General features: G+C 41.0%; 1 protein-coding gene across 1 annotated transcript in view; it reads right to left on the bottom strand.

The window, feature by feature from the left end:
• Positions 1-27,708, bottom strand: part of zanl (zonadhesin, like) — a 135,513-nt gene that overhangs the window by 24,674 nt on the left and 83,131 nt on the right. Inside the window, exons 82-88 of the mRNA XM_061914662.1 lie at positions 23,479-23,687; positions 16,997-17,141; positions 11,997-12,244; positions 11,795-11,924; positions 11,530-11,731; positions 1,053-1,214; positions 841-971 (exon numbers count right to left, since the gene is read on the bottom strand). Coding sequence (XP_061770646.1) covers positions 841-971; positions 1,053-1,214; positions 11,530-11,731; positions 11,795-11,924; positions 11,997-12,244; positions 16,997-17,141; positions 23,479-23,687 — 1,227 coding nt within the window. The remainder of the gene's footprint in view (positions 1-840; positions 972-1,052; positions 1,215-11,529; positions 11,732-11,794; positions 11,925-11,996; positions 12,245-16,996; positions 17,142-23,478; positions 23,688-27,708) is intronic.

Below are 27,708 nucleotides of genomic sequence, written 5' to 3'. Positions count from 1 at the left end.
AGCTTAACCTATTGTTACTATAACAATCTACAAGATTAATATAGGTTACCTCTTGCTCTTCCCTTCCATCTTTCGGTATTCCTTTTAATACATATACATAATGATTCCTAGGAATCATTATGTATATGTATTGTTGCATTTGAACAACTGTATTGTTGATAATAGAGGAATATTACTGGTATTGTTCATTATCAATAGTGCTATTTCTATTGGTATTTGTAATGCTCCAGTTGTAGTGTAAAAATGATCATTGTCATTTCTGTATTATTATTTATTTCGCTAACTGCTTCTTTGCTGTCACTTTTACCATCATTTGTACATAGCGTATGTGCTGGTGTTGTTCTATTGTTGTTGTTGTTTTTGTTGTGTTTGCTGTTGTTGTTTTTGTCTCGCTGTCTAATCCCCCTCGTCCCCACAATTTCCGCCTCTGTCTTCCTTTTTTTTCTCCTTCTATCCCCTCCTGCTCCGGCCCGGCTGCAGCACCAAATAATAATATAAATACATTTAATAAGGTCAAATTCAAATAAAGCAACAAGAGAAGTATCCTACACTTCTCTTTTGTAAAGTAAATCTGAACAGCTGATATGGGCATCTACATCAACTATATGATTTGCCTGAGAAGCTGGACATGACAAAAAGTTGTTACACAACTTTTTGAATTTTCTCTAATTTATTCTCACAAATAACTTCACGCTACTTTCACCAGATTGCTACTTCATTTTTGTTATTAGTTAATCAAAGAACTCGCTGTGCTCCACCAAACTGCTACAATATGTTTCAATGACTAGCCTTGAAAAATGTTATAGTAGAAGGAACGGAAAAAACAAATCATCACATTACCACAGGCTAGTTGTTGCCTCCATGGTCCCAGGGGGACTCCTGCCTCCTGACAGGCAGCAGCATAAGCTTCGTAGCTCGCACAGCGTAACTCCTCACTGCCCTTCTCAGCACACAGGTCGAACACACAGTCGCTATAGGGTAGCAAAAACACTCATTATTATTACAAGTTTTGTTGCTGTTCTTATTATGCTGAAATGACAAGTCATACTTACTCCTGGTAGCTCGTGGGTGGTAAGATCGCGTGGCAGGCAGAAAACGGTCCGGTGGGCTGAGCGAGTGCGCCACATTTAGCGGTGTCATTGTAGAAGCTCAGCTCATCTTCGGAACAGTCGGACGTCTCAAAGCCGGAATCTGGTTCTGTGTCCATTTCTCGCCTAGACAAGACAAACAAATACATATATTCAAAACCTTTTAAACATTAGAATCTGGGTATTTTCTTCGACCCGACTCTCTCGTTTGAGTCACACATCAAGAGTGTTACTAAAACGGCCTTCTTTCATCTACGTATCCATCCGTCCATCTTCTTCCTCTTATCCAAATTCGGGTCGCGGGGGCAGCAGCCTAAGCAGGGAAGCCCAGACTTTCCTCTCCCCAGCCACTTCATCCAGCTCTTCCCAGGGAATCCCGAGGCGTTCCATGGCCAGCCGGGAGACATAGTCTTCCCAATGTGTCCTAGGTCTTCCCCGTGGCCTCCTACCGGATGGAGGTGCCCTATACCCCTCCCTAGGAAAGCGTTTGGGTGGCATCCTGACCAGATACCCGAACCACCTCATCTGGCTCCTCTCGATGTGGAGGAGCAGCGGCTTTACTTTGATCTCCTCCCGGATGACAGATCTTCTCACCCTACCTTAGAGAAGTTTCCTCCGCCACCCGCTTGTACCCGTAATCTTGTCCTTTCGGTCATAACCCAAAGCTCATGACCACAGGTGAGAATGGTAATGTAGATCGACCGGTAAATCGAGAGCTTTGCCTTGCGGCTCAGCTCATTCTTCAGCACAACGGACCGATACAGCGTCCCCATTGCTGAATACGCTGCACCGATCCGCCTGTCGATCTTACGATCCACTCTTTCCTCACTCGTGAACAAGACTCCGAGGTACTTGAACTCCTCCTCTTGGGGCAGGGTCTCCTCCCCAACCCAAAGATGGCACTCCATCCTTTTCCAGGCGAGAACCATGGACTCTGACTTGGAGGTGCTGATTCTCATCGCTTCACACTCGGTTGCAAACCGATACAGTGAGATCTGAAGATCCTGGCCAGATGAAGCCATCAGGACCACATCATCTACAAAAAGCAGAGACCTAATCCTGCAGCCACCAAACCGGATCCCCTCAACGCTTTGACTGCACCTAGAAATTCTGTCCATAAAAGTTATGAACAGAATCGGTGACAAAGGGCACCCTTGACTAATAAAGACATATTTTACAAACAGAAAGTTACAGGAATGTACACATGATCCCAAGTTTACATCTCATTGTGCAACATGTGAATGTTTTAGTGGGACTTAAATGCGAGGTACAAATTATATCCAAATAGGACCCCCCACCTAGCGCGCAGCTCATGAAAAACAATATTTTTTGTTATTGTTAGTGTAAGTTGGTCAAAATACTTATATTAGAAAATAATCTTCATGAACATGACTGCTGTCATTTGATTATAATAATAAAACATTTAACTTGTTATTTAGTCATGTTTGGGACGGGTGTGCTGCTGGTGTTGCCACAGTAGATGTGCACGTCTGACGTCGCTCACATGTGCTCCACTGAATGCTCAAGGAGTTTTTGCGTTTGCTCAAGCATATGGAAAACTAGAGGGAACCTTGTTCGGGGGTACCCATAATACACAGATAGGGAGAAGTTTTTATTTACACGATGAGTCAGGTGTGTCTTGACCTCCGCGGTGGAGACTCCGTCGAACCCCAGAGGCCGACTCACCGAACCCCTAGGGTTCGATCGAACCCAGGTTAAGAACCAGTGCTCTAGCTTTTAAATAGAACCCCTTTTTAACCAGTTGATCTGCCGTTTCTTTTTCTTTTCTGTTCTGGAGGGGGAGGGGGGGAACAGGTCAGGTGGCCATAGATGAAGTGCTGGCTGTCCAGAGTCGGGACCCAGGGGTGGAGCGCTCGCCTGTACATCGGTTTGGGGACATCTCTGCGCTGTTGACCCGTCCCCGCTCGTGATAGTCTCCTACTGGCTCCACTATGGACTGGACTCTCACTATTATGTTGGATCCACTATGGACTGAACTTTCACAATATTACGCTTGACGCACTCGACGTTTTTCCTTGCCCTGATGTGGGATCTGAACCGAGGATGTCGTTATGGCTTGTGCAGCCCTTTGAGACACTTGTAATTTAGGGCTATATAAATAAACATTAATGGATATTGATTGATTCATCTCGCATCTTTGCAGCTTCTTCCGGTAACATTGCAACGTCGAGCTTGGCCTGCATCGCTGGCAGTAAGTCGGACCCGTTTCCAGTGAGGGTTGGACTCCGCCAAGGCTGCCCTTTGTTACCGATTCTGTTAATGACTGTTATGGACAGAATTTCTTCTTTTTTTAATATCGGGCTGCCGGTTTTATTGGCCGATAAATACTTTAAAATATAATATTGGAAACTGTCGGTATCGGTTTCAAAAATTAAAATGTATGACTTTTTAAAATGCCGCTGTACGGAGTGGTACACGGATGTAGAGAGAAGTATAGAGCAGCAATAAACCTTAAGGACACTGCCTTTTCGTGCCGGCCCAGTCATACACACAAGTGAATCCATGCAGACTTGGTCAACAGCCATAGAGGTCACACTGAGCGTGGCCGTATAAACAACTTTAAAACTGTTCTAAATATGGGCCACACTGTGAACCCACGCCTAACAAGAATAACAAACACATTTCGGTAGAACATCCGCACCGTAACACCACATAAATCAACAGAACAAATAGCCAGAATCCCTTGCAGCACTAACTCTTCCGGTACGCTACAATAAAAACCCCTCGCTATCCCTATGCCTCCCCCCCACCGCAACCCCACCTACCCCCACAACCCCGCCCACCTCAACCTGCTCATGCTCTCTCAGGGACAGCATGTCCCAATTTCCAAGCTGCTGTTTTGAGGCATGTTAAAAAAAAAATTGCACTTTGTGACTTCAATAATAAATATGGCAGTGCCATGTTGGCATTTTTTTTCCATAACTTGGGTTGATTTATTTTGGAAAACCTTGTTACATTGTTTGATGAATCCAGCGAGGCATCGCAACAAAATTAAGCATAATGTGTGTTAACTCCACGACTGTATACATCGGTATTGGGTGATATCGGGATCGGTAATTAATTGTTGGACAATAGCGTAATTTCGGATATCGGCAAAAAAGCCATGATCGGACATTTCTACTTGCGCTCTGCTTGTCGCACCTCGGGAGACGCCCAATGGGCACATCCAGAGGCGCGCCGGGCGCGTACCCGTCCTGCAATAGCCGCCAGCTGCAATCATTCACCGGCAATCCGGGCACCTGCGTGTGATGCGCGAGCTGCTTTCTTAAGCCTGCTCAACCTGCCATCCCGGGCCGGAATATAACCTTCTGTTGGCGTACCATAAGCACGTCTCCAGCTTCCTAGTTGCCTTCTGTCCCGATTTCTGTGCTTTTCCCTGCGTTGATTGTCGTGTCCTCCCTCACCCGCAGTTCCCTGTATGCATCCCCGAGTCAAACTGTGTGTCTTATGCTCCTGGATCTCCCCTGCCTCCCTCGTGCTTTCTGGTTCTCGACTCCTCCCTTGCCCCCGGACTACGACGACTCGCTCCTGTCTCTCGACTTTCACTTCCACTCCTGGACAACCCTGCCTGCCTTGCCCATGTTGGACAACATCGCTCCTCTAAACATGTACCTCCAACATTTATGGTAAAACCCCCCCAGTTAAATGCTACACAAAATATATTTTTAATTTTCCTGAAGGAACTCTCCTGAACGAATCAATAAAGTACTTTCTATCCATCTATCTATATATCTATCTATCTATCTATCTATCTATCTATCTATCTATCTATCTAGTCTGACACCCAGCTCCTTTTGGATTTTGTCACACACTCCATTTTCCTTAAATATATTAGTATCATGTTCATATATATATATATATATATATATATATATATATATATATATATATATATATACGCACACGCACACACACACACACACACACACACACACACACACACACATAAATATATATATATATATAAAACGTGTATAAAAAATACATATAACTATACTGCCCTCTTGTGGAACTAAGTCATCATCTCCCCTTAGTAACCATAACACTATTCAAACCATTCCAACATCAACACTTTCCACTTATCCTGGACATTCAAACTAACACTTTCCCAAGTTCCAAACAAAATTCCAGTTTTCCTGGAAATTTTAACTCTTCAACATTGAAATTATTCTTACATACTATATTCTGTCAGCATTTCAGTTCAACTTCAGCATTGGAGTATTCACACGCAATTCCTTCAGGAATTGCCTGATCTAGTTACCGTATTTTTCGGATTATAAATTGCAGTTTTTTTCATAGTTTGGCTGGGGGTGCGACTTAGATCCTGGAGTGACTTATGTGTGAAATTATTGACACATTACTGTAAAATATCAAATATTATCTTTCTCTCATTCACGTAAGGGACTAGGCCAGGGGTCGGCAACCCACAATGATGAAAGAGCCATATTGGACCAAAAATACAAAAACAAATCTGTCTGGAGCCGCAAAAAATTAAAAGCCAAATTACATAAAGACAGTGTGTAATGAGATATAAATTGAATTAAGAGGACTTAAAGGAAACTAAATGAGCTCAAATATAGCTACAAATGAGGCATAATGATGCAATATGTACATATAGCTAGCCTAAATAGCATGTTAGCATCGATTAGCTTGCAGTCATGCAGTGACCAAATGTGTGATTAGCACTCCACACAAATCAATAACATCAACAAAACTCACCTTTGTGCATTCATGCATAACGTTAAAGGTTTCGTAGACAAAATGAGACAGAAAAAGAAGTAGCATAAATCACGTCCTAGAAAGTCGGAAAAAGTTATACATGTAAACAAACTACGGTGAGTTCAAAGACCGCCAAAATTAGTAGGACAAAACGGCGCTCACCAAATACTCGAATCAGTGAGGCATGTTTAATGCAAACAGTGTGCTCTATGACAATTAGGGATGTTTGTGTCATTTTTGTCCTCCTACAGAATCCTTATTAAAACAAAACATAATTTTTTTCCCCCTCATCTCTTTCCATTTTTCATACATATTTGAAAAAGCTCCAGACAGCCACTAGGGCGGCGCTAAAGGGCCGCATGCTATACTAGGCGTATATCAGCAATCGTCACAAACACATGTCAACCAATAAAAATTTGGCGGGGGCGGGTCATTGCAAAAGTGCATTGTGAATAAAAAAAAGATGCTACCTGCTACTACTTCCGTACCTATGAAAATTGATCATTTCAACATTGGCGGTAACTTATAAAAACTGACAAAAGGGTGAACAAAAATGGCACCGAAAAGGAAATCTTATACTGCAGGTTGCAAGCTGGTTACCATTCTGTCCGGATTTAAAGGCTGATATAATTGGAACTGCAACTGAGTATGTCTCTGACGTAAGCGACGTACCGATAGAAGAGGAGGCAGCGTATTGTCTACCTTTGGAGTTGGCAGGGTTGTTTGGAAGCGACACCGAGGAAGAAGATTTCATCGGATTTAGCGATTAGGAATGACAGATTTTTTGGTAAATGTATAGCATGTTCTATGTGTTAAAGTTATTTGAATGACTCTTACCATAATATGTTATGTTAACATACCAGGCACGTTCTCAGTTGGTTATTTATGCGTCATTTAATGTACACTTGTTCAGCCTGTTGTTCACTATTCTTTATTTATTTCAAATTGCCTTTCAAATGTATATTCTTGGTGTTGGATTTGATCAAATAAATGTACCCAAAAAATGTGACTTATACTCTAGTGCAGGGGTCACCGATGCGGTGCCCGTGGGCACCAGGTAGCCCTTAAGGACCAGATGAGTCGCCCGCTGGCCTGTTCTAAAAATAGCTCAAATAGCAGCACTTACCAGTGAGCTGCCTCTATTTTTTAAATTTGTATTATTTACTAGCAAGCTGGTCTGGCTTTGTTTGATATTTTTGATTCTAAGAGAGACAAAACTCAAATTGAATTTGAAAATCCAAAAAAATATTTTAAAGACTAGGTCTTCACTTGTTCAAATAAATTCATTTATTATTTTACTTTGCGATTATAACTTTAAGAAAGACAATTTTAGAGAAAAAACACAACCTTAAAAATGATTTTAAGATTTTTAAACACATACATTTTGACCTTTTAAATTCCTTCCTCTTCTTTCCCGACAATTTAAATCAATGATCAAGTACTTTTTTTTTTCACTGTAAAGAATAATAAATAAATTCTAATTTAATTCTTAATTTTAGCTTCTGTTTTTTCGACGAAGAATATTTGTGAAATATTTCTTCAAACTTATTATGATTAAAATTCAAAATAAATATTCTGGCAAATTTTGAAAATCTGTAGAATCAAATTTTAATCTTATTTCAAAGTCTTTTGAATTTATTTTAAAATTTTTGTTCAGGAAAATCTAGAAGAAATAATGATTTGTCTTTGTATAGCTTTGTCTAATTTGTTATATATTCTAACAAAGAGTAAGATTGGAATTTAATCTATTAAAAACATGTTATCAAAATTCTAAAATTAATCCTAATCAGAAAAAATGACTAATGATGATCCATAAATTCTTTTTTTAATTTTTTCAAAAAGATTCGAATTAGCTAGTTTTTCTCTTAATTTTTTTCGGTTAAATTTTGAATTTTAAGGAGTCGAGATTGAAGATAAACTATGTTTCAAAATGAAAATTTCATTTTTTTCGTGTATTCTCCTCTTTTAAATCGTTCAATTAAGTGTTTTTTTGAAATAATTTATTCTCTACAAAAACCTTCCGTAAAAGGAAAAAAAAATGTACCACGGAATGACGGACAGAAATACCCATTTTTTATATATGTAGATTTATTTATTAAAGGTAAATTGAGCGAGTTGGCTATTTCTGGCAATTTATTTAAGTGTGTATCAAACTGGTAGCCCTTTGCATTTATCAGTACCAAAGAAGTAGCTCTTGGCTTCAAAAAGGTTGGTGACCTCTGCTCTAGTGCAGGGCTGGGCCATTATTTTGACTCAGGGGCCACATTTAGAGAAAAAAATGTGTCTAGGGGCCGGTATATCTATTTTTATGAACACTAATACAAAACCTTACAATAATGTCTGATTGAATGGTAAAAACGTTATAACAGACCGCCTTAAAAAACATAATGGAATTTAAAATTTTTCTATGAAGGATAAAACACTGAATATTGACAACATATGAATGTCACACCCTCTTTCGATTGACATATTTTACAATCAAGTGAAACGCAACAAAAATGCAACAAACAGTGAAATATGAACGCGAAAGGTACTGTAGTGGCTAATTTGTGTCCTGACTGTGTTTTGGGTAACTTTCACCTAGATACATTGCAAAGCTCACGCTGACCAAGTTGGGGGTGACACGACCTGGGAGGTCAATACCCCTTGAACATTGGACAATTACATAAGTGTTATGAAAGGAATCAGGTCGTCATGGAGTTTATAAGAAGGAGGGAAGGACCAATCCATGTGTGCTCTCTTACTTAATTCCTTCACGAGGGGGTACCATTTTTCGTCTCCGGAGACACTGTCTGTTTTCATATTGATTCAATATGTACTATCTGATGTGAGTAATTAAAACTGTTGTAACAAACTCTTAGTTTTGTTTAAGAGTTGGACTTTTTGACTACATAAAATTGGCTACCACGAGCGGGATCCCCGACATTTCCACCTCAGTACAAAATAAACCCACCTACAATCTGATATATCTGATACATCACTAAACTTTAGAACTTTTTTGTGAGAATCTCCTTCCGCGTCTGTGGAAACGCTTTCCACCCACACTGCTTGGTGCCTCTTCTGAGCTGCTTACATTACCATAGTAACTAATGAGATGACCATAGTAACTAAATAGATGACCATAGTAACTAATTAGATTACCATAGTACCATATTTTTCGGATTATAAATCGCGCCGGAGTATACGTTGCGCCGGCCGAAAACGCATAATAAAGAAGGAAAAAAACATATATACGTCGCATAAGTCGCATTTTTGGGGGAAATTTATTTGATAAAATCCATCACCAAATATAGATATTTGAAAGGCAATTTAAAAAAATAAAGAATAGTGAAAAACAGGCTGAATAAGTGTACGTTACATGACGCATAAATAACCAACTGAGAACGTGCCTGGTATGTTAACGTAACATCTCATGGTAAGAGTCATTCAAATAATTATAACACATAGAACATGCTATACGTTTACCAAACAATCTGTCACTCCTAATCGATAAATCCGAAGAAATATTCTTCCTCGATGTCGCTTCTAAACAACTCTGCCAACTCCAAAGGTATGCGCCGCTTTCTCTTGTCGTTTTCTGCTGCCTATTTCACTACGTCCAGCTTGTAATCTGCAGCACATGAATTTATTTTCGGTCCAATTTTTGTTCAGCCCTTCTCAATTTTTACAAGTTACTGACAACGATGAAATGATCCATTTTAATAGCTGCGGCAGTAGCAAATAGCATATAGCAGTTAGCATTCCATGACCCACAATGCACTTCTGCCATGACCCTCCCCCGCCGAATTCTTATTGGTTGACGTGTATATGACGATTGCTGACATTTTTTTTGGTCTCTTCCGCGAATGAGATAAGTAATATTATTTGATATTGTGTAATCTGCAATACATTATTTCCTTTTTGGTGCCATTTTTGTTCAGCCCTTCTCAGTTTTTATAAGTTACCGCCAACGATAAAATTATTAATTTTAATAGCTACGGCAGTAGCATCTAGCATATAGCATACAGTAGTTTGCATTCCATGACCCACAATGCACTCCTGCCATGAACCTCCCCCGCCAAATTCTTATTGGGTGACGTGTATGTGACATTTGTTGACATTTTCTCCGTCTCTTCCGCGAATAAGATAAGTAATATTATTTGATATTTTATGGTAATGTGTTAAGAATTTCACACATAAGTCGCTTCGGAGTATATGAAAAAAACTGCGACTTATAGTTCGACAAATACGATAACTGGTATATCATCCATAGGCGCAGATTCCAATCATTGAAATACTTTGTATAGTTCAAGACTTACGGTCGTTAGAAAACAAGACTGCACATCATAATGGCAGCTATATTTTCCATCTTAAAGATCTAAAAAATTATTTGGGAATGTCCGGCGGGCCAGATTGAAAAGCTCAACGGGCCGCATGTGGCCCCCGGGCCTTAATTTGCCCAGGTCTGCTCTAGTGCGACATATATGAGTTTTTTAAAAAACATTACTAAAACAGCCTTCTTTCATCTCAGTAATATCGCTAAAATTCGCTCCATTTTGTCCACTAACGACGCTGAGATCATTATCCATGCGTTTGTTACGTCTCGTCTCGATTACTGTAACGTATTATTTTCGGGTCTCCCCATGTCTAGCATTAAAAGATTACAGTTGGTACAAAATGCGGCTGCTAGACTTTTGACAAGAACAAGAAAGTTTGATCAAATTACGCCTATACTGGCTCACCTGCACTGGCTTCCTGTGCACTTAAGATGTGACTTTAAGGTTTTACTACTTACGTATAAAATACTACACGGTCTAGCTCCAGCCTATCTTGCCGATTGTATTGTACCATATGTCCCGGCAAGAAATCTGCGTTCAAAGGACTCCGGCTTATTAGTGATTCCCAGAGCCCATAAAAAGTCTGTGGGCTATAGAGCGTTTTCCGTTCGGGCTCCAGTACTCTGGAATGCCTTCCCGGTAACAGTTCGAGATGCTACCTCAGTAGAAGCATTTAAGTCTCATCTTAAAACTCATTTGTATACTCTAGCCTTTAAATAGACCCTCTTTTTGGACCAGTTAATCTGCCACTTCTTTTCTTTTTCTCCTATGTCCCCCCCTCCCTTGTGGAGGGGGTCCGGTCTGGTCTGGTGGCCATGGATGAAGTACTGGCTGTCCAAAATCGGGACCCAGGATGGACGCTCTACCAGAGTCGGGACCCAAGATGAACAGCTCCCCTATGTATCGGTTGGGGACATCTCTGCGCTCCTGATCCACCTCCGCTTGGGATGGTTTCCTGCTGGCTCCACTTTGGACGGGACTCTCGCTACTATATTGGATCCACTTTGGACTTGATTCTCGCGGTTACGTTAGATCCACTATGGATTGGACTTTCACAATATCATGTTAGATCCGCTCGACATCCAATTGCTTTCGTTCCCTGGGGGGGGGTGGGGGGGGTCCTCTCCAAAGTTTCTCATAGTCATCATGGTCGACGTCCCACTGGGGTGAGTTTTTCCTTGCCCTTATGTGGGCCCTACCGAGGACGTCGTTGTGGTTTGTGCATCCCTTTGAGGCACTTGTGATTTAAGGCTATATAAATAAACATTGATTGAATGATTGATTGATTTTTTCCTTCTTTATTATGTATTTTCGGCCGGTGCGACTTATAAGTCGAAAAATACGGTATTTAAATTTTTTCACATTGCACGAAAGTTGTACTGTACCTGTCAATGTGTGCGCTGCTTGGAGGTTCATCATTTCCGGGACCGTCAAACATTCTGTCGCTGACGCGCCAGCTTTCCCCAAACACATTCAGGTTCCCGACGAGCGTCCCGTCCGGCTTCATGTACTCATTTCTGGCGATGTCGTCATAGTTTCCGCACAGTCCTCTCACGGCGTTCTGATAGGTGCTTGGTAGAATGATCTCTGACACATGGGGAGAAATGTCACAATCCACGATGTCAGTAGTTGACGTTTTCTGAGGTTTACCTCCACGGCTTTTCCCGTCGAAGCGCACCGTGAGTCCAAAGTCGGCGGCTAACTGCACCTGCCTGGAGTTCATCGTGATGGTTAACCCTTGAACCGGGCTGAGAGGTGGCGAGACGCTCTCCCCATTCACCTAAACAACATCAAGCATGTTACATGTCGATGTTTTGGCCGTGGAAAAAAAGAACCCAAGACAAATACACACCAGGACTGCCTTCTTCTGCAGGAACCGGACGTTGACGCCGTAAACATCCACATATATCTGGTCCAGGAAGGACACCCTTCTGTTCCCACCGCGTCGGACGTTCTTACCCCGTATCGTCAGTGGCACGAGCGAGCCTTGCAGGTTGTAATCCCGAGTCAGGATGTAAGTGTACGGGCCCTGGAAGTGATGCCCAAAACCATCAAACGTTCGGTAGTGAGGGTCCCCTGACACACTGCACTTGTCGAACTCTGCAAAGACAAGGATTTGTGGTGTCAACAAGGTTATCGTCCTAAAATGAGTCCCTTCGTGGAAGATTTATTACCTTGAAATATTGATAATTTTATATATTTTTTTGTATGTTTTTCTTTTAATATTGCGAACTAATCCTTTGACTTTGTAAGTTTCAAACAAAATGGCTGTAAAAGTGGCATAGCAGCTAAAGAGGGGCGGCGTGGGCAGGGGATTCATGTGACCCCCATTCCTGCACATCTCAAAGAGGGGTAGGGGTGTTTGATCATTTTGCAATGCAGTCTGCTGAAAATGATGGAAAGCGGCCCAATGCATTGCAACGGACGCAGTCGTCGAAGTTGGGATTACCCAAAAAAAGAGAAGATATTCAACATTCTATTGCCTTCCCCCCCCACCCTGCGCATACATTTGTCACGTTTCATGTGTCAGGTAAACTGCGACGAATGTGGCCATACGAATCCCTGTGCTATTGTAGAAAGGCCGACCAGAAAAAAAAAATGTTTTGTCCTTTCATCAAATCATATCGTTGATGTACAAAACCCCAAATCAGTGTAAATGGCACGTCGTTTAATTCGTAAATAAGAACATAATACAATGATTTGCTAATCCTTTACAACCTATATTCAATTTAATAGATCACAAACACAAGATATTTAATGTTTGAAATAACAAACTTTTTTTTTTTTTTTTTTTTGCAAATAATAATTAACTTAGGTGGCAGCAACACATTGCAAAAAAGTTGGCAGATCGGAATTTTTACCACTGTGTTACATGGCTTTTGGGAACATTTGGGAACTGAGGAGGCCAATTATCAAAGCTTTTCAGGTGGAATTATTTCCCATTCTTGCCTGATGTACAGCTTAAGTTGTTCAACAGTCTCCGATGTCGTATTTGACGTTTAATCATGCGCCACACATTTTCAATGGGGGACAGGTCTGGACAACAGGTAGGCCAGGCTAGTACCTGCACTCTTTTACTATGAAGCCACGCTGTTGTAACACGTGGCTGGACATTGTCATGCTGAAATAAGCAGGGGCTTCCATGATACCGTTGCTTGGATGGCAGTATATGTTGCTCCAAAACCTGTATGTACCTTTCAGCATTAATGGTGCCTTCACAAATGAGTAAGTTATCCATGCCTTGGGCACTAATACACCCCCATACCATCACAGATGAAGGCTTTTGAACTTTGCGCCTAGAACAATATGGAGGGTTATTTTCGTCTTTGTTCCAGAGGACATGACGTCCACAGATTAAAAAACAATTTGAAATGTGAACTCATCAGATCGCAGAACAATTTTCTACTTTGCATCAGTCCATCATAGATGAGCTCCGGCTCTGCAAAGCCGGCAGCGTTTCTGGGTGCTGTTGATAAATGGCTTTCGCTTTGCATAGTAGAGTTTTAACTTGCACTTACAGATGTAGCGACAAACTGTAGTTACCGACAGTAGTTTTCTTGAGTGTTCCTAAGCCCATGTGGTGATATCCTTTACACACTGATGTCGATTTTTTGATGTAGTACCGCCTGAGGGATTCAAGGTCCGTAATATCATCGCTTATGTGCAGTGATTTCTCCAGATTCTCTGAACCTTTTGATGATATTACGGACCATAGAAGGTGAAATCCTTAATTTTTTTGCAATGGCTTGTTGAGAATAATTGTCCTTAAACTGTTGGGCAATTTGGCATTTTGTTCACAAAGTGGTGAGCCTTGCCCCATCCTTGTTTGTGAATGACTGAGCATTTCATGGAAACTGTTTTTTTTACCCAGTCATGGCACACACCTGTTCCCAATTAGCCTGTTTGCTTGTGAGATGTTCCAAATGGATATTTGATGAGCACTCCTCAACTTATTCAGTCTTTTTGCCACTTGTACCAGCTTTTTTGAAACATGTTGCAGGCATCAAATTCCAAATGAGTTAATATTTGAAAAAAATAAAGTTTCTCAGTTTTAACGTCAAGTATCTTGTCTTTGCAGTCTATTCAATTGAATATAGATTGAAAGAGATTTGCAAATATTGTATTATTGTTACAACGCACTCGCAGTCTGCTTCTCGCTCCTCTAAGAGAGCACCTAGAGGCTCCGCTGTGAGCTCCACAGGACACGCCCCCGCGCTTGCCGCGCAGATCACGCCTAAGTGTCGCCCCAGCCGGAGACAATCTACAACCAGTGCACCTGGTATGATGAGCGGGAGCTGAATAAAGGACCAGTGGACACAATGATCCGGGCGGGAACTTAGTTTCTCAACGGTGTACCGTAAGCCTACTGTAGCTTGATGCTGTCTGTTTTCCCTCTGTGTTTTCCCTCCGTGCCTGACTTCCTTGTTTGTCCTCCCTCAGTGCCCTCCCTAGTTTTGCCCTTGGTGATTCTTAAATAAATAAATGGGTTGTACTTAAGGTACTTAAAGCGCTTTGACACTACTTCCACATTTACCCATTCACACACACTGATGGAGGGAGCTGCCATGCAAGGCGCTAACCAGCACCCATCAGGAGCAAGGGTGAAGTGTCTTGCTCAGGACACAACGGACGTGACGAAGTTGGTACTGGGTGGGGATTGAACCAGGGACCCTCGGGTTGCGCACAGCCACTCTCCCACTGCGCCACGCCCTCCCTATTCTCCCTATTCGTCCCGATTCTTCCGTTGATTTCCCTTATGACTTTGGACTGACTGCCTTCCTCGATCCTTGACTCTCGCCCGGACACGGACCTTCCTCTCGTCCTTCTCTCTCAACACTTGGTAACACACACCTCAGCTAACTCTACACATAGCCTCACACACACACACACACTCTAGGGTTTTGACAAGCCCCATTTCCTTAGTTTAGTTAGTATTGTTTATTATTATATATATTGCCTATATATATAATAAATTATTGAACATTACTGACCCCTGGTGTCTGATCCGTCATCTCCCTCTGTTAAACCATAACAATTATGTTTTGATTTAGGAAATTAGCATGTTTGGTATCAAATCAAAAAATATTCTCTGCCTTCAATTGTCTCCATCTTTCAAAGGCATCCCTGATACCAATCCTCGTTTTGTTCCTGGCTTTGTCATGAATAAGTTGAGAATTGTAACGAAGCCTTTTATAGTTACCGTGTTTAGTCATTTTACCAGTGGCAGTAGCCAGACGAGAGATGGCGGTGCGTAACTGCAAAACCTCGATGTGGCACACTCACGGACTTTCTAATTGGTCAAACAATGGAGGGCGGGGCATCTAAATGAAAACAATAATATTTCGGGGCTGTAAATCTAATTTTAAAATGAGCATATCCCGGCTGCACTACAGTCATCAGTTATAGAGGTATTTGAAAATAACATGTTTTAATAATGGGCTTCATGGTGGAAGAGGTGGTTAGTGCGTCTGCATCACATTACGAAGGTAAGTAGTCCTGGGTTCAGTCCCGGGCTCGGGATCTTTCTGTGTCGATTTTGCATGTCCTCTCCGTGAATGCGTGCGTTCCCTCCGGGCACTCCGGCTTCGTACCACTTCCAAAGACATGCACCTGGGGATAGGTTGATTGGCAAAATTGGCCCTAGTGTGTGAATGTAAGTGTAAATGTTGTCTGTCTATCTGTGTTGGCCCTGTGATGAGGTAGCGACTTGTCCAGGGTGTACGCCGCCTTCCGCCCGATTGTAGCTGAGATAGGCACCATCGCCCCTCGCAACCCCAAAGGGAATAAGCGGTAAAAAATGGATGGATGATTTAATAATCCCTTTCGAAATATCAGGGCCATGTAATGATGACGTCACATTAAATTATTACATATGGCTTCTTTAAAGACCACTGAAAGTCGGTGCCTGTAGGGTAAAAATGCCTTTGTTTTAGTCTGAGAAGTATATTATTTACAGTCCTGCCTGTTATTGTGAGCTTTGAGTAGTAACGTCAGCACCAACAAGAGGTGTTCACGCTGATCTACCACTACTAAAAGTAGGTGATAGTAGATTGAAAGTGCCGAAACCAGAGGACTCTTCCAGCATAAGAATACCAACTTTACAGCAACGATACCGTATGACATCACGCAGTATCGGCATACACCAGGGGTCGGCAACCTGCGGCTCCTTAGCGCCGCTCTAGTGGCTCTATGGAGCTTTTTCAAAAATATATAAAAAATGGAAATAATGTTGGGGAAAAAAACATATTTTTTGTTTTGATTTGGTTTCTGTCGGAGGACAAACATGACACAAACCTCCTTAATTGCTATAAAGCACAATGTTTATATTAAACATGTTTCACTGATTCGAGTATTTGGCGTGAGCCGTTTTGTCCTACTAATTTTGGCGGGACTTGAACTCACCTTTGTTTGTTTACATGCATAACTTTCTTCGACTTTCTCAGACGTGATTTATGCCACTTCTTTATCTGTGTCATTTTGTCCACCAAACTTATAACGTTGTGCATGAATGCACAAAGGTGAGTTTTGTTGATGTTATTGACTTATGTGGAGTGTGCTAATCAGACATATTTGGACACTGCATGCCTGTAAGCTAATCAATGCTAACATGCTATTTAGGCTAGCTGTATGTACATATTGCATCACGATGCCTCATTTGTAGCTATATCTGAGCTCATTTAGTTTCCTCCAAGTCCTCATAATTCAGTTTATATCTCATGACACACTATCTATATGTAATATGGCTTTTAATTTTTTGCGGGTCCAGACAGATTTGTTTTTGTATTTTTGGTCCAATATGGCTCTTTCAACATTTTGGGTTGCCAACCCCTGTCATACACCCTTGTGACTCACTGGCAGGCTTGCAGTAGACGGCTCCAAGTTTGTCCAGGGCGCACACCGAGTTGGAGTCGCAGCTGTGGATCTTGCAGGTGATCAGGCCTCCCAGGTTACACACGCACTTCTCAACACATCTCTCCGTCAGCCACGAGTCTCCCACCTGCAAAGGACATGTTCCACATTGTTTTAATAGTGAAATTTTGCACGCATGGCCGTAACCCGGTCACGCAATTTTTTTTTAAGTGACTTTGTGTGCGCTGTACATCACCATGCGGTAGATCATCCTCTCCCAATATACAATCTTTGGTCACAACTCCAACAACGTAACGCAATGAAGGCTACTTTTACTTTAAACATTATTCAATCAGAAACGTGTCGCCAACATAACATTAATGGTAAATCAAACAACTAATGTCAAGTCAGTCAGGTGTCTCCCTAGCGCAAAATATGCGGCCCGTTAAGATTTTCCACCCGGCCCGCCGGACGTTCCATTTTTTTAGACCTGTAACATCAAAACTGTAGCCGCCATTATGATGTGCAGTGCTGTTTTTAAATGTTCGTAAGTCTTGAACTATGGAGAGTATTTCAATGGTTGGAATTAAAGTTAAAGTAAAGTTAAACTACCAATGATTGTCACGCACACACTAGGTGTGGTGAAATTTCCCCCGTCCAAAGGCAAAACCCAGTAACTCAATTTTGGTCAAAACTGAGCTGATAAAAATGTTTGCAGTTCCTAGGTGATATGCTTTACATTAGGGTATGCGATATTGTAATTTGTTCCGTAAGTAAGCTGTTACGCGCATGGCAGGACCTAGCAACTACCACATAACCGCGTAGATACAACAGAAAAACCTAGTATCTCAAGGGACCAATCGGAGCTTCTTTGTCAGTCGCCTTATTGTCTTTAATGAGACATTTGCACAAATGGGGGCCGACGGTCAACCTGATTATGTGATATTATGGCACGAGGGGATATTTGGAAGATTGGCCCAGGACGCTGCAAGCATCCTCATTAAATGTATTGTTCTTTATTCTTCCCCTTGCATACTCTTTTGGGCAGATAACTGTGGAGGTCAAAATAAAAACTGGACGCTGTACACGGCTCTTGCCCAATGTGCAAACGCAGAATGGGGCCCACCCGACATTGTGATAAAATATCTGGAGAAAGGGCACACACGTTCATGAGAGCAGATTCAATCCATGGCTCAATCGGCAAGAAAATGAAAGCTCAAGAAAACATCTATACCTTTGATGACTTTGTAGATCTTTGTAAGACAGCATCAAGAGAGATTGGTTTTCCTTTGTTTTCTCAAAATCAGCTAAAAGTGAGTTACTAGGTTTTGCCTTTGGACGGGAGATTTGTCCTCTGCATTTGACCCATCCCCTTGATCACACCCTGGGAGGTGAGGGGAGCAGTGGGCAGCAGCCTTGGCCGCGCCTGGGAATAATTTTTGGTGATTTAACCCCCAATCCCAACCCTTGATGCTGAGTGCCAGGCAGGGAGGAAATGGGTCCCATTTTTCTAGTCTTTGGTATGACTCGGCCGGGGTTTGAACTCACAACCTACCGATATAAGGGCGGACACTCTAACCCAGGGTTGTCAAACTCAAATCACCTGGGGGCCACTGGATGCAGAGTGTGGGTGAGGCTGGGCCGCACAAAATATTTCTTAAAAAGAATGTTGCATACTCCTCAGCATGTCTAGTTGTATAATGACGTTTCAAATTGTATTTCTTGTGCACCGCAACTTTCTCTGTGCAAATACGACACATCGGGGTGCTGCTGATCTCAACAAAGAAATATTGCATCTCCCACTTTTCTTGGAATTGGCTTTGCTCACCACTAACCTTTTTCTTCACTACAGGCTTTGAAAAAGACATGTTTGAGGTTGTGGAATATATTTGTACTTACGGAGAATAATGTCATTTACGTAATGTGTGTCGTTCCGCTTTTCCTCCCTACAGCAACAGACGGTCGGCGGATAATGGCCGAGAAAGCGAGCGCAAAACAGTGACGGCTCCCGGAGTGTTATCCGGCGTCATATAGAAATATATGTACTGTTCATCGTGTGAGGCAATGCAAATTAAACAATAAAAAAAAACAAATAACGATTTGAATTGGTCCAAGTTATCGTGGACTGTTATTACTGACGGACAGGTGTCGCAGTGTGACTGCAGCCAGAAAAACCTTGTCTCCATGGCATTCATTTGCCGCTTTTCCACCAATGCAGGGGTAGGCAACCCAGAACATTGAAAGAGCCATTTTGGACCCAAATAACACAACGCAATCAAGCGCCATTTATATAAAAATCGCAGGCCGCGCTAACATTAAAATCTCATATTAAGGTGGGGGCCGCAAAATAACGTCCAGCGGGATGCAATTGGCCCGCGGGCCGCCTGTCTGGGACCCCTGCTCTAACCACTTGGCTGCGCTTTTCGGTATTATACGAGTTACTACGGTAATCTATGTCACAGCAGCTCAGACGAGGAACAAAACAGAGTGAGCGGGGTTTGTTTTCAGAATAGCCAGCCTCAAACACAGCATCAGGAACAGATGCGGAAGCACATTTTTACAACAAACTCCTGCATAAAAGTGATAATATATCATATTAAAGTTAAAGTAAGTAATTTCCCCACACACTAAGTGTGGAGAAATTACTCTCTGCATTTGACCCATCCCCTTGTTTCCACCCCTCCTGGGAGGTCAGGGAAGCAGTGAGCAGCAGCGGTTGCCACACCCGGTAACCCAATTCCAACCCTTGATGCTGAGTGCCAAGCAAGGAGGTAATGGGTCCCATTTTTATAGTCTTTGATATGACTCGGTCGGGGTTTGAACTCACGACCTGCCGATCTCAGGGCGGACACTCTAACCCAGGGGTCACAAATGCGGTGCCCGCGGGCACCAGGTCGCCAGTACGGACCAGATGAGTCGCCCGCTGGCCTGTTTTAAAAATAGTTCAAATAGCAGCACTTACCTGTGAGCTGCATCTATTTTTTTTATTGTATTTATTTACTAGCAAGCTGGTCTCGCTTTGCTCAACATTTTTATTTCTAAGAGAGACAAAACCCAAATAGAATTTGAAAATCCACGAAAATATTTTAAAGACTTGGTCTTCACTTGTTTAAATAAATTCATTTATTTGTTTTACTTTGCTTCTTATAACTTTCAGAAAGACAATTTTAGAGAAAAAATACAACCTTAGAAAAGATTTTAGGATTTTTAAACACATATACCTTTTTACCTTTTAAATTCCTTCCTCTTCTTTCCTGACAATTTAAATCAATGTTCAAGTAATTTCTTTTTTTTATTGTAAAGAATAAATACATTTTAATTGAATTCTTCATTTTAGCTTCTGTTTTTTCGACGAAGAATATTTGTGAAATATTTCTTCAAATTATGATTAAAATTCAAATAAATTATTCCCGCAAATCTCGAAAATCTTTTGAATCAAATTTAAATCTTATTTCAAAGTCTTTTGAATTTCTTTTAAAAATTTGGTTCTGGAAAATCTAAGATAAATAATGATTTGTCTTTGTTAGAAATATCCATCCATCCATCCATTTTTCTACCGCTTTATCCCTTTTGGGCTCGCGGGGGGCGCTGGCGCCAATCTCAGCGACAATCGGGCGTAAGGCGGGGTGCACTCTGGACAAGTCGCCACCTCATCGCAGCTTGGTCCAATTTGTTATATATTATAACAAAGTGCAGATTGGATTTTAACCTATCTAAAACATGTCATCAAAATTCTAAAATAATCAGGAAAAAATACTATTGATGTTCCATAAATTATTATTTTAATTTTTACAAAAAGATTCCAATTTGCTAGTTTTTCTCTTCTTTTTTTGGTTGAATTTTGAATTTTAAAGAGTCGAAATTGAAGATAAACTATGTTTCAAAATTTTATCTTATTTTTTTTCCTGTTTTCTCCTATTTTAAACCGTTCAATTAAGTGTTGTTTTCATCATTTATTCTCTACAAAAAACCTTCTGTAAAGGGAAAAAAATGTAAGATGGAATGACAAACAGAAATACCCATTTTATATATATATATATATAAAATGTATTTATTAAAGGTAAATTGAGCAAATTTGCTATTTCTGGCAATTTATTTAAGTGTGTATCAAACTGGTAGCCCTTCGCATTAATCAGTACCCAAGAAGTAGCTCTTGCTTTCAAAAAGGTTGGGGAGCCCTGCTCTAACCCCAAGTCCACTGTGCAGGTTGTTGTACATTGTAGGTTTTTTTTTACCCTTTGCATTTATACTTTGCTGTTTGTTACATTTTTGTTGTGTTTTGCTTGATTTTAAAAGATGTCTATGGGTGAGCTGATCTGAGAAGTAAAAGAGGAGCGACGTTCATATGTTGTTAATATTCAGTGTTTTATTGTTCATAGTTAATATTGTAAGTCCCGCTTTCTTTATTTCATTGTACATTTTGTTTCTCCCATTGAGTAAAAAACTGTAAAATTCCATTCCATTTTTTTTTTAGGTGGTCTGTCATAACTCTTAGAATTCTATCAGATGTTGTGACTTTTGGTATTAGTGTTCCTGGAAAACGAGGGACCCAAACACACATTCTGTACAGCAGATTTTAACAGCTAAATTTGTATATATCATTAATACACACATACACATTGCCCCCGCGACACATTTTTTTCTCTCAATGTGGCCCCCGAGTCAAAATATCTGCCCAATATCTACTCTAAATTGTTTTATCATTTTGATTAATGTATTAAAAATACAAAACCCAAAATCAGTGAAGTTGGCACGTTGTGTGAATCATAAATAAAAACAGAATACAATGATTTGCAAATCCTTTTCAACCTATATTCAATTGAATTGACTGCAATGACAAGATACTTAACGTTCGAACTGGAAAATTTTGTTTTTTTTTTGCAAATATTAGCTCATTTGGAATTTGATGCCTGCAACGTGTTTCAAAAAAGCTGGCACATGTGGCAAAAAAAGACTGAGAAAGTTGAGGAATGCTCAACTAACACTTATTTGGAACATCCCACAGGTGAACAGGCTAATTGGGAACAGGTGGGTGCCATGATTGGGTATAAAAGCAGCTTCCATGAAATGCTCAGTCGTTCACAAACAACGATGGGGTGAACAAATGCGTGAGCAAATAGTCCAACAGTTTAAGAACAACATTTCTCAACGAGCTATTGCAAAGAATTTAGAGGTTTCACCATCTACAGTCCATAATATCATCAAAACGTTCAGAGAATCAGGAAAAAATAACTGCATGAAAGCGGAAAGGTGTAACATTTGATCACTCGGGCAGTACTGCATCAAAAAGCAACATCAGTGTGTAAAGGATATCACCACATGGGCTTAAGAACACTTCGAAAAACCACAGTCAGGAACTACAGTTTGTCGTTACATCTGTAAGTGCAAGTTAAAACTCTACTATGCGAAGCGAAAGCCATTTATCAACAACACCCAGAAATGCTTCGCTTGGCCCGAGCTCATCTAAAATGGACTGATGCAAAATTGAAAAGTGTTCTGTGGTTCTGGAAACTGTGTCCTCCGAACCAAGGAGGAAAATAACCATCAGGACTGTTATAGACACTAAGTTCAAAAGCCAGCATCTGTGATGGTATGGTGGTGTATTAGTGCCCAAGGCATGGGTAACTTACACATCTGTGAAGGCACCAATAATGCTGAAAGGTACATACAGGTTTTGGAGCAACATATGTTGCCATTCAAGCAACGTTATCATGGACGCCCCTGCTTATTTCAGCAAGACAATGCCACACCATGTGTTATAACAGCATGGCTTCACAGTAAAAGAGTGTGGGTACTAGACTGGTCTGCCTGTAGTCCAGACTTTTCTCCCATTGAAAATGTGTGGCCCAATATGAAGTGTAATATATGACAACGGAGAGCCAGGACTGTTGAATAACTTAAGCTCTACATCAAGCAAGAATGGGAACGAATTCCAGCTGAAAAACTAAAAAAATCGGTCTCCTCAGTTCCCAAACGTTCCCAAAGGCCATGTAACACAGTGGTAAAAATGCCCCTGTGCCATCCTTTTTGCAATGTGCTGCTGCCAATAAATTTTAAGTTAATGATTATTTTCAAAAAAATATAAAGTTTCTCAGTTCAAACATTAAATAACTTGTCTTTGCAGTCAATTCAATTGAATATAAATGGAAAAGGATTTGCAAATCATTGTATTCTGTTTTTATTTATGATTTACAAAATGTGCCAACTTCACTGGTTTTAGGTTTTGTATATTTTTTTTTTAGTGAAAGCATTTTGTTTTGTAAATGATTCATTAATCACCAAACACATGCACACATAATCAAATATCATATAAAGTATACTTAAGTATATTAAAATACATATTGTTAAATATAATACAATCATAATGATATGGAGGAAATCATTTGACAATATACATGTAATGTGTATAACAACATCCTTTAAATATTATTATAAAATAATATGTAAAAGAAAAAACATTGACAGCTGTTTTTTTTAAAACTCACATCATGGTACTCTCCATCTGAATCCAGGCAGCCGCATTTGTTGAGCGGCACACATTTGCCGTCGCTGAGGACAAAACCGGCATCGCACTGGCAACCTTCCACGCAGGCGCTGGGCGGCAGATGGCAAACGGTCGGGAAAAGATCGGAGCAGGTCGGAGGGCAGGGGGCGGTGCATTGGGAGTAGTGGCTGTTGAGAGGGCACGGCAAGGCTGCAAAACAAGATCAGAAATAGTAAAATGTTGGAAATAGAAATGCTTCGTTTTGAAAGAGGAGCCGCGTATCGTGCACAGTTGATGAGCGACAGCAATTCCGGTCGTCTATCACGGCTTATGTTGTGTTTTGTTAGTGTTCTCTGATGTTTATTGTTTTAGTTCCTATCCTGTGCTTTTATTTTGGCGGTTTTGTTGGTGTTTTCCCTTCTGAGCATTTCCCCTCACCTGTTTTCAATCAAGATTATTATTTAAGTTGATCCTTTTTCTTACCTACGTTGTCGGGACATTGATAATGCTATTATCAGAGACGGCGTGGCAAAGTTGGTAGAGTGGTTGTGCCAGCAATCTGAGGGTTGCTGGTTCAATCCCCACCTTCTACCATCCTAGTCACGTCCGTTGTGTCCTTGGGCAAGACATTTCACCCTTGCTCCTGATGGGTCCTGGTGAGCGCCTTGCATTGCAGCTCCCACCGTTGGTGTGTGAATGTGTGTGTGAATGGGTGAATGTGGAAATACTGTCAAAGCGCTATGGGCTCCTTAAAAAGGGGTAGAAAAGCGCTATACAAGTACAACCCATTTACGATTTATCTGTTCCCTGGACTACATAGGAGCCTTTTGATGCTAAGCCTAATAAACACTCCACATTTCCTGTGAGTGTTTTGCTGGGTTTCATCAGTTTTGTTATGTTTTCTTCATAGTCTGTCCGGGCAGAGCACTTCTCGTTGCTTTCGTTTTTTGTTTACTTATCAATAAATACTAGGGATGTCTAATAATATCGGCAGTCCAATATTATTGGCCCATAAATGCTTCAAAATGTAATATCGTAAATTATCGGTATCGGTTTCAAAAAGTAAAATGTATGACTTTTTAAAACACTGCTGTGTACTCGTACGTAGGGAGGAGTACGTAGCGGCAATAAACTTTAAGGGCACTGCCTTTGCGTGCCGGCCCAGTTACATAATAACTACGACTTCACAGACACTCACACGTGAATGCAAGGCATACTTGGTCAACAGCCATACAGGTCACACTGAGGGTGGCCGTTTAAACAACTTTAACACTGTTACAAATATACACTGGGAACCCACACCAAACAAGAATGACCAACACATTTCGGGAGAACATCCGCACCGTAACACAACAGAACAAATACCAAAAATCCCTTGCAGCACTAACTCTTCCGGGATGTTACAATATACACCCCCCGCTACTTCCTACCCCCTCAACCCCACCCGCCCCTCCAACCCGGCCCACCTCATTTCCTCATGCTCTCTCAGGGAGAGCATATACCAAATTCCAAGCTGCTGTTTAGATGCATGTAAAAAAAAAAAATAATGCACTTTGTGACTTCAATAATAAATATGGCAGTGCCATTTGGCATTTTTCTCCATAACTTGAGTTGATTTATTTTGGAAAACCTTGTTACATTGTTTAATGCATCCAGCGGGGCATCACAACAACATTAGGCATAACAATGTGTTAATTCCACGACTGTATATATCGGTATCTGTTGCTATCGGAATTGGTAATTAAGAGTTGGACAATATCGGAATATCGGAAAAAAAAACATCATCAGACATCTCTAATAAATAGCCCTTTTTTTTTTAACCTCACACTGCTACCTTGTTCATCTGCATCCTCAAAATCACAACAACTTCCACGACGCATTTTTTATCATTGCTTGACGTCGTTTTTAAAGCTATAAAGTTAGCAGTTATGCACAACATTTAACTCTGTGACTTTTCCTGTCAAAGCGCACAAAAATATTTTCGGGGGCAAAACATACATACATATATCATGCATATTTATAAGCAGCGATATATATCGATATGGCAAACAACTCCGATGGTGAACCTCACGATAGACAAACAATATACAATATATGTGTATCATCGTATCACGGACTATCCAAAAATTCCCAGCTCTATTATTCCAGCATCAAAAAACACTTTTGTCTGCTCAACAGCTACACATTGTATAACAAAAATACATTCCAATGCAAAGCAGCATATTATGCACGGATGTCAGTATTCCAGCATGAATCGCAACTAGGGATGTCCGATAATTGTTTTTTTGCCGATACCCGATATTGTCCAACTCTTAATTACTGATACCGATATCAACAGATACCGATATTTTGTTGTGATGCCCCGCTGGATGTATTAAGTAATGTAACAAGGTTTTCCAGAAAAAAAAAAAAAAAACCTCAAGTTATGGGAAAAAATGCCAACATGGCACAGCCATATTTATTATTGAAGTCAAAAAGTGCATTATCTTTTTAAACATGCCTCAAAACAGCAGCTTGGAATTTGGGATTTGGTCACCCTGAGAGAGCATGAGGAGGTTGAGGTGGGCGGGGTTGAGTTGAGGGGGGGGGGGATGTTGGGGTAGCGGGGGTGTTTATTGTAGCATCCCGGAAGAGTTAGTGCTGCAAGGGGTTCTGGGTATTTGTTCTGTTGTGTTTATGTTGTGTTACGGTGCAGATGTTCTCCCGAAATGTGTTTGTCATTCTTGTTTGGTGTGGGTTTACAGTGTGGCGCATATTTGTAACAGTGTTAAAGTTGTTTATACGGCCACACTCAGAGTAACCTGTATGTTTGTTGACCAAGTATGACTTGCATTCTCTTGTGTGAAAAGCTGTAGATATTATGTGATTGGGCCGGCACGCAAAGACAAAGCCTTTAAGGTTTATTGGCGCTCTGTACTTCTCCCTCCGTCCGTGTACCACTCCGTACAGCGGCGTTTTAAAAAGTCATACATTTTACTTATTGATAATTTCCGATATTACATTTTATATTATTATATTATCGGACATTTCTAATTGCAACAATTCTTGTTAACTTGCTGTGGAAAAAAACAAACAACAAGCACAACATAAAACATTTGACTTTCTTGGTGCAAAGCAGCAAGCATATCATGCGCAGTTGTGACTATTACAGTGTCATCATTATTTACGGCAAATAACACAAACAGTTAGTTTCAACACAAATTCATAGACTACCGTATTTCCTTGAATAGCCGCCGGGAATGTAATATGCGCCTGTCTTGAATTACTGCCGGGTCGAACTCACTCCCCAAGTTTTTTAGCGCAAGCTTACTTTTACCGCTGGGTCAAAGTCGTGACGTCACGAGTGACGCTTCTCCTGTCGTCATTTCCAAAATGGTGGAGGAGGTTTTTTTTGCTTTTACTTTGTGTAAACCAGGGGTCTTGTTCCACAGCAATACAGATCACACTGATGGTTGTGATATAAAACAACTTGTCTTTAACACTCTTACTAATATGCGCCACACTCTGTGAACCCACACCAAACACATTTCTAGAGAACATTGGCTCTGTAACACATTATAAACGCAACATAAGAATTACCCAGAATTCCACTGCATCCATGACTCTTGGCTATATTACACACCCCGCTAGCACCCCCCCCCACACACACAAACACACACACCCACCCCCCTCCGTGCGCCGGTTGAGGTGGGCGGGGTTGGGGGCGCGTGTATAATATAGGCAAGAGTCATGGATGCATTGGAATTCTGGGTAATTCTTATGTTGCGTTTATAATGTGTTACAAAGCCAATGTTCTCCAGAAATGTGTTTGGTGTGGGTTCACAGAGTGTGGCGCATATTAGTAAGAGTGTTAAAGTTGTTTATATCTCAACCATCAGTATAAAAGGTATGGCTGTTGACCAACTATGCATTGCAATCTCGTATGAGAAGCAACGATATGTATGCGTCCGACTGGCACGCAGATAGCATGGTGTAAAGGTGGGCGCGATGACATGTTGTAGAGCAGTGGTCCCCAACTACCGGGCCGCGGCCGCAGAATAATTATTTTTATTTCTTTATTTTTTATAATCACACTCAATTTTTTACTGCATGCCATTGGTAAGTGCAGGGGTGAGAAGAGGTTTTAAAATTATTAGCGCCTGGTTACTTTTACCGCATGCCTTGAATAAGCGCAGGAGTGAGAAGAGGTTTTAAATTAATTAGCGCCCCGGCAGCTATTCAAGGAAATACG

This window comes from Nerophis ophidion, linkage group LG10, assembly GCF_033978795.1.
Source record: "Nerophis ophidion isolate RoL-2023_Sa linkage group LG10, RoL_Noph_v1.0, whole genome shotgun sequence".
Lineage (NCBI taxonomy): Eukaryota > Metazoa > Chordata > Actinopteri > Syngnathiformes > Syngnathidae > Nerophis > Nerophis ophidion.
This window is presented reverse-complemented; position numbering and strand designations above follow the sequence as displayed.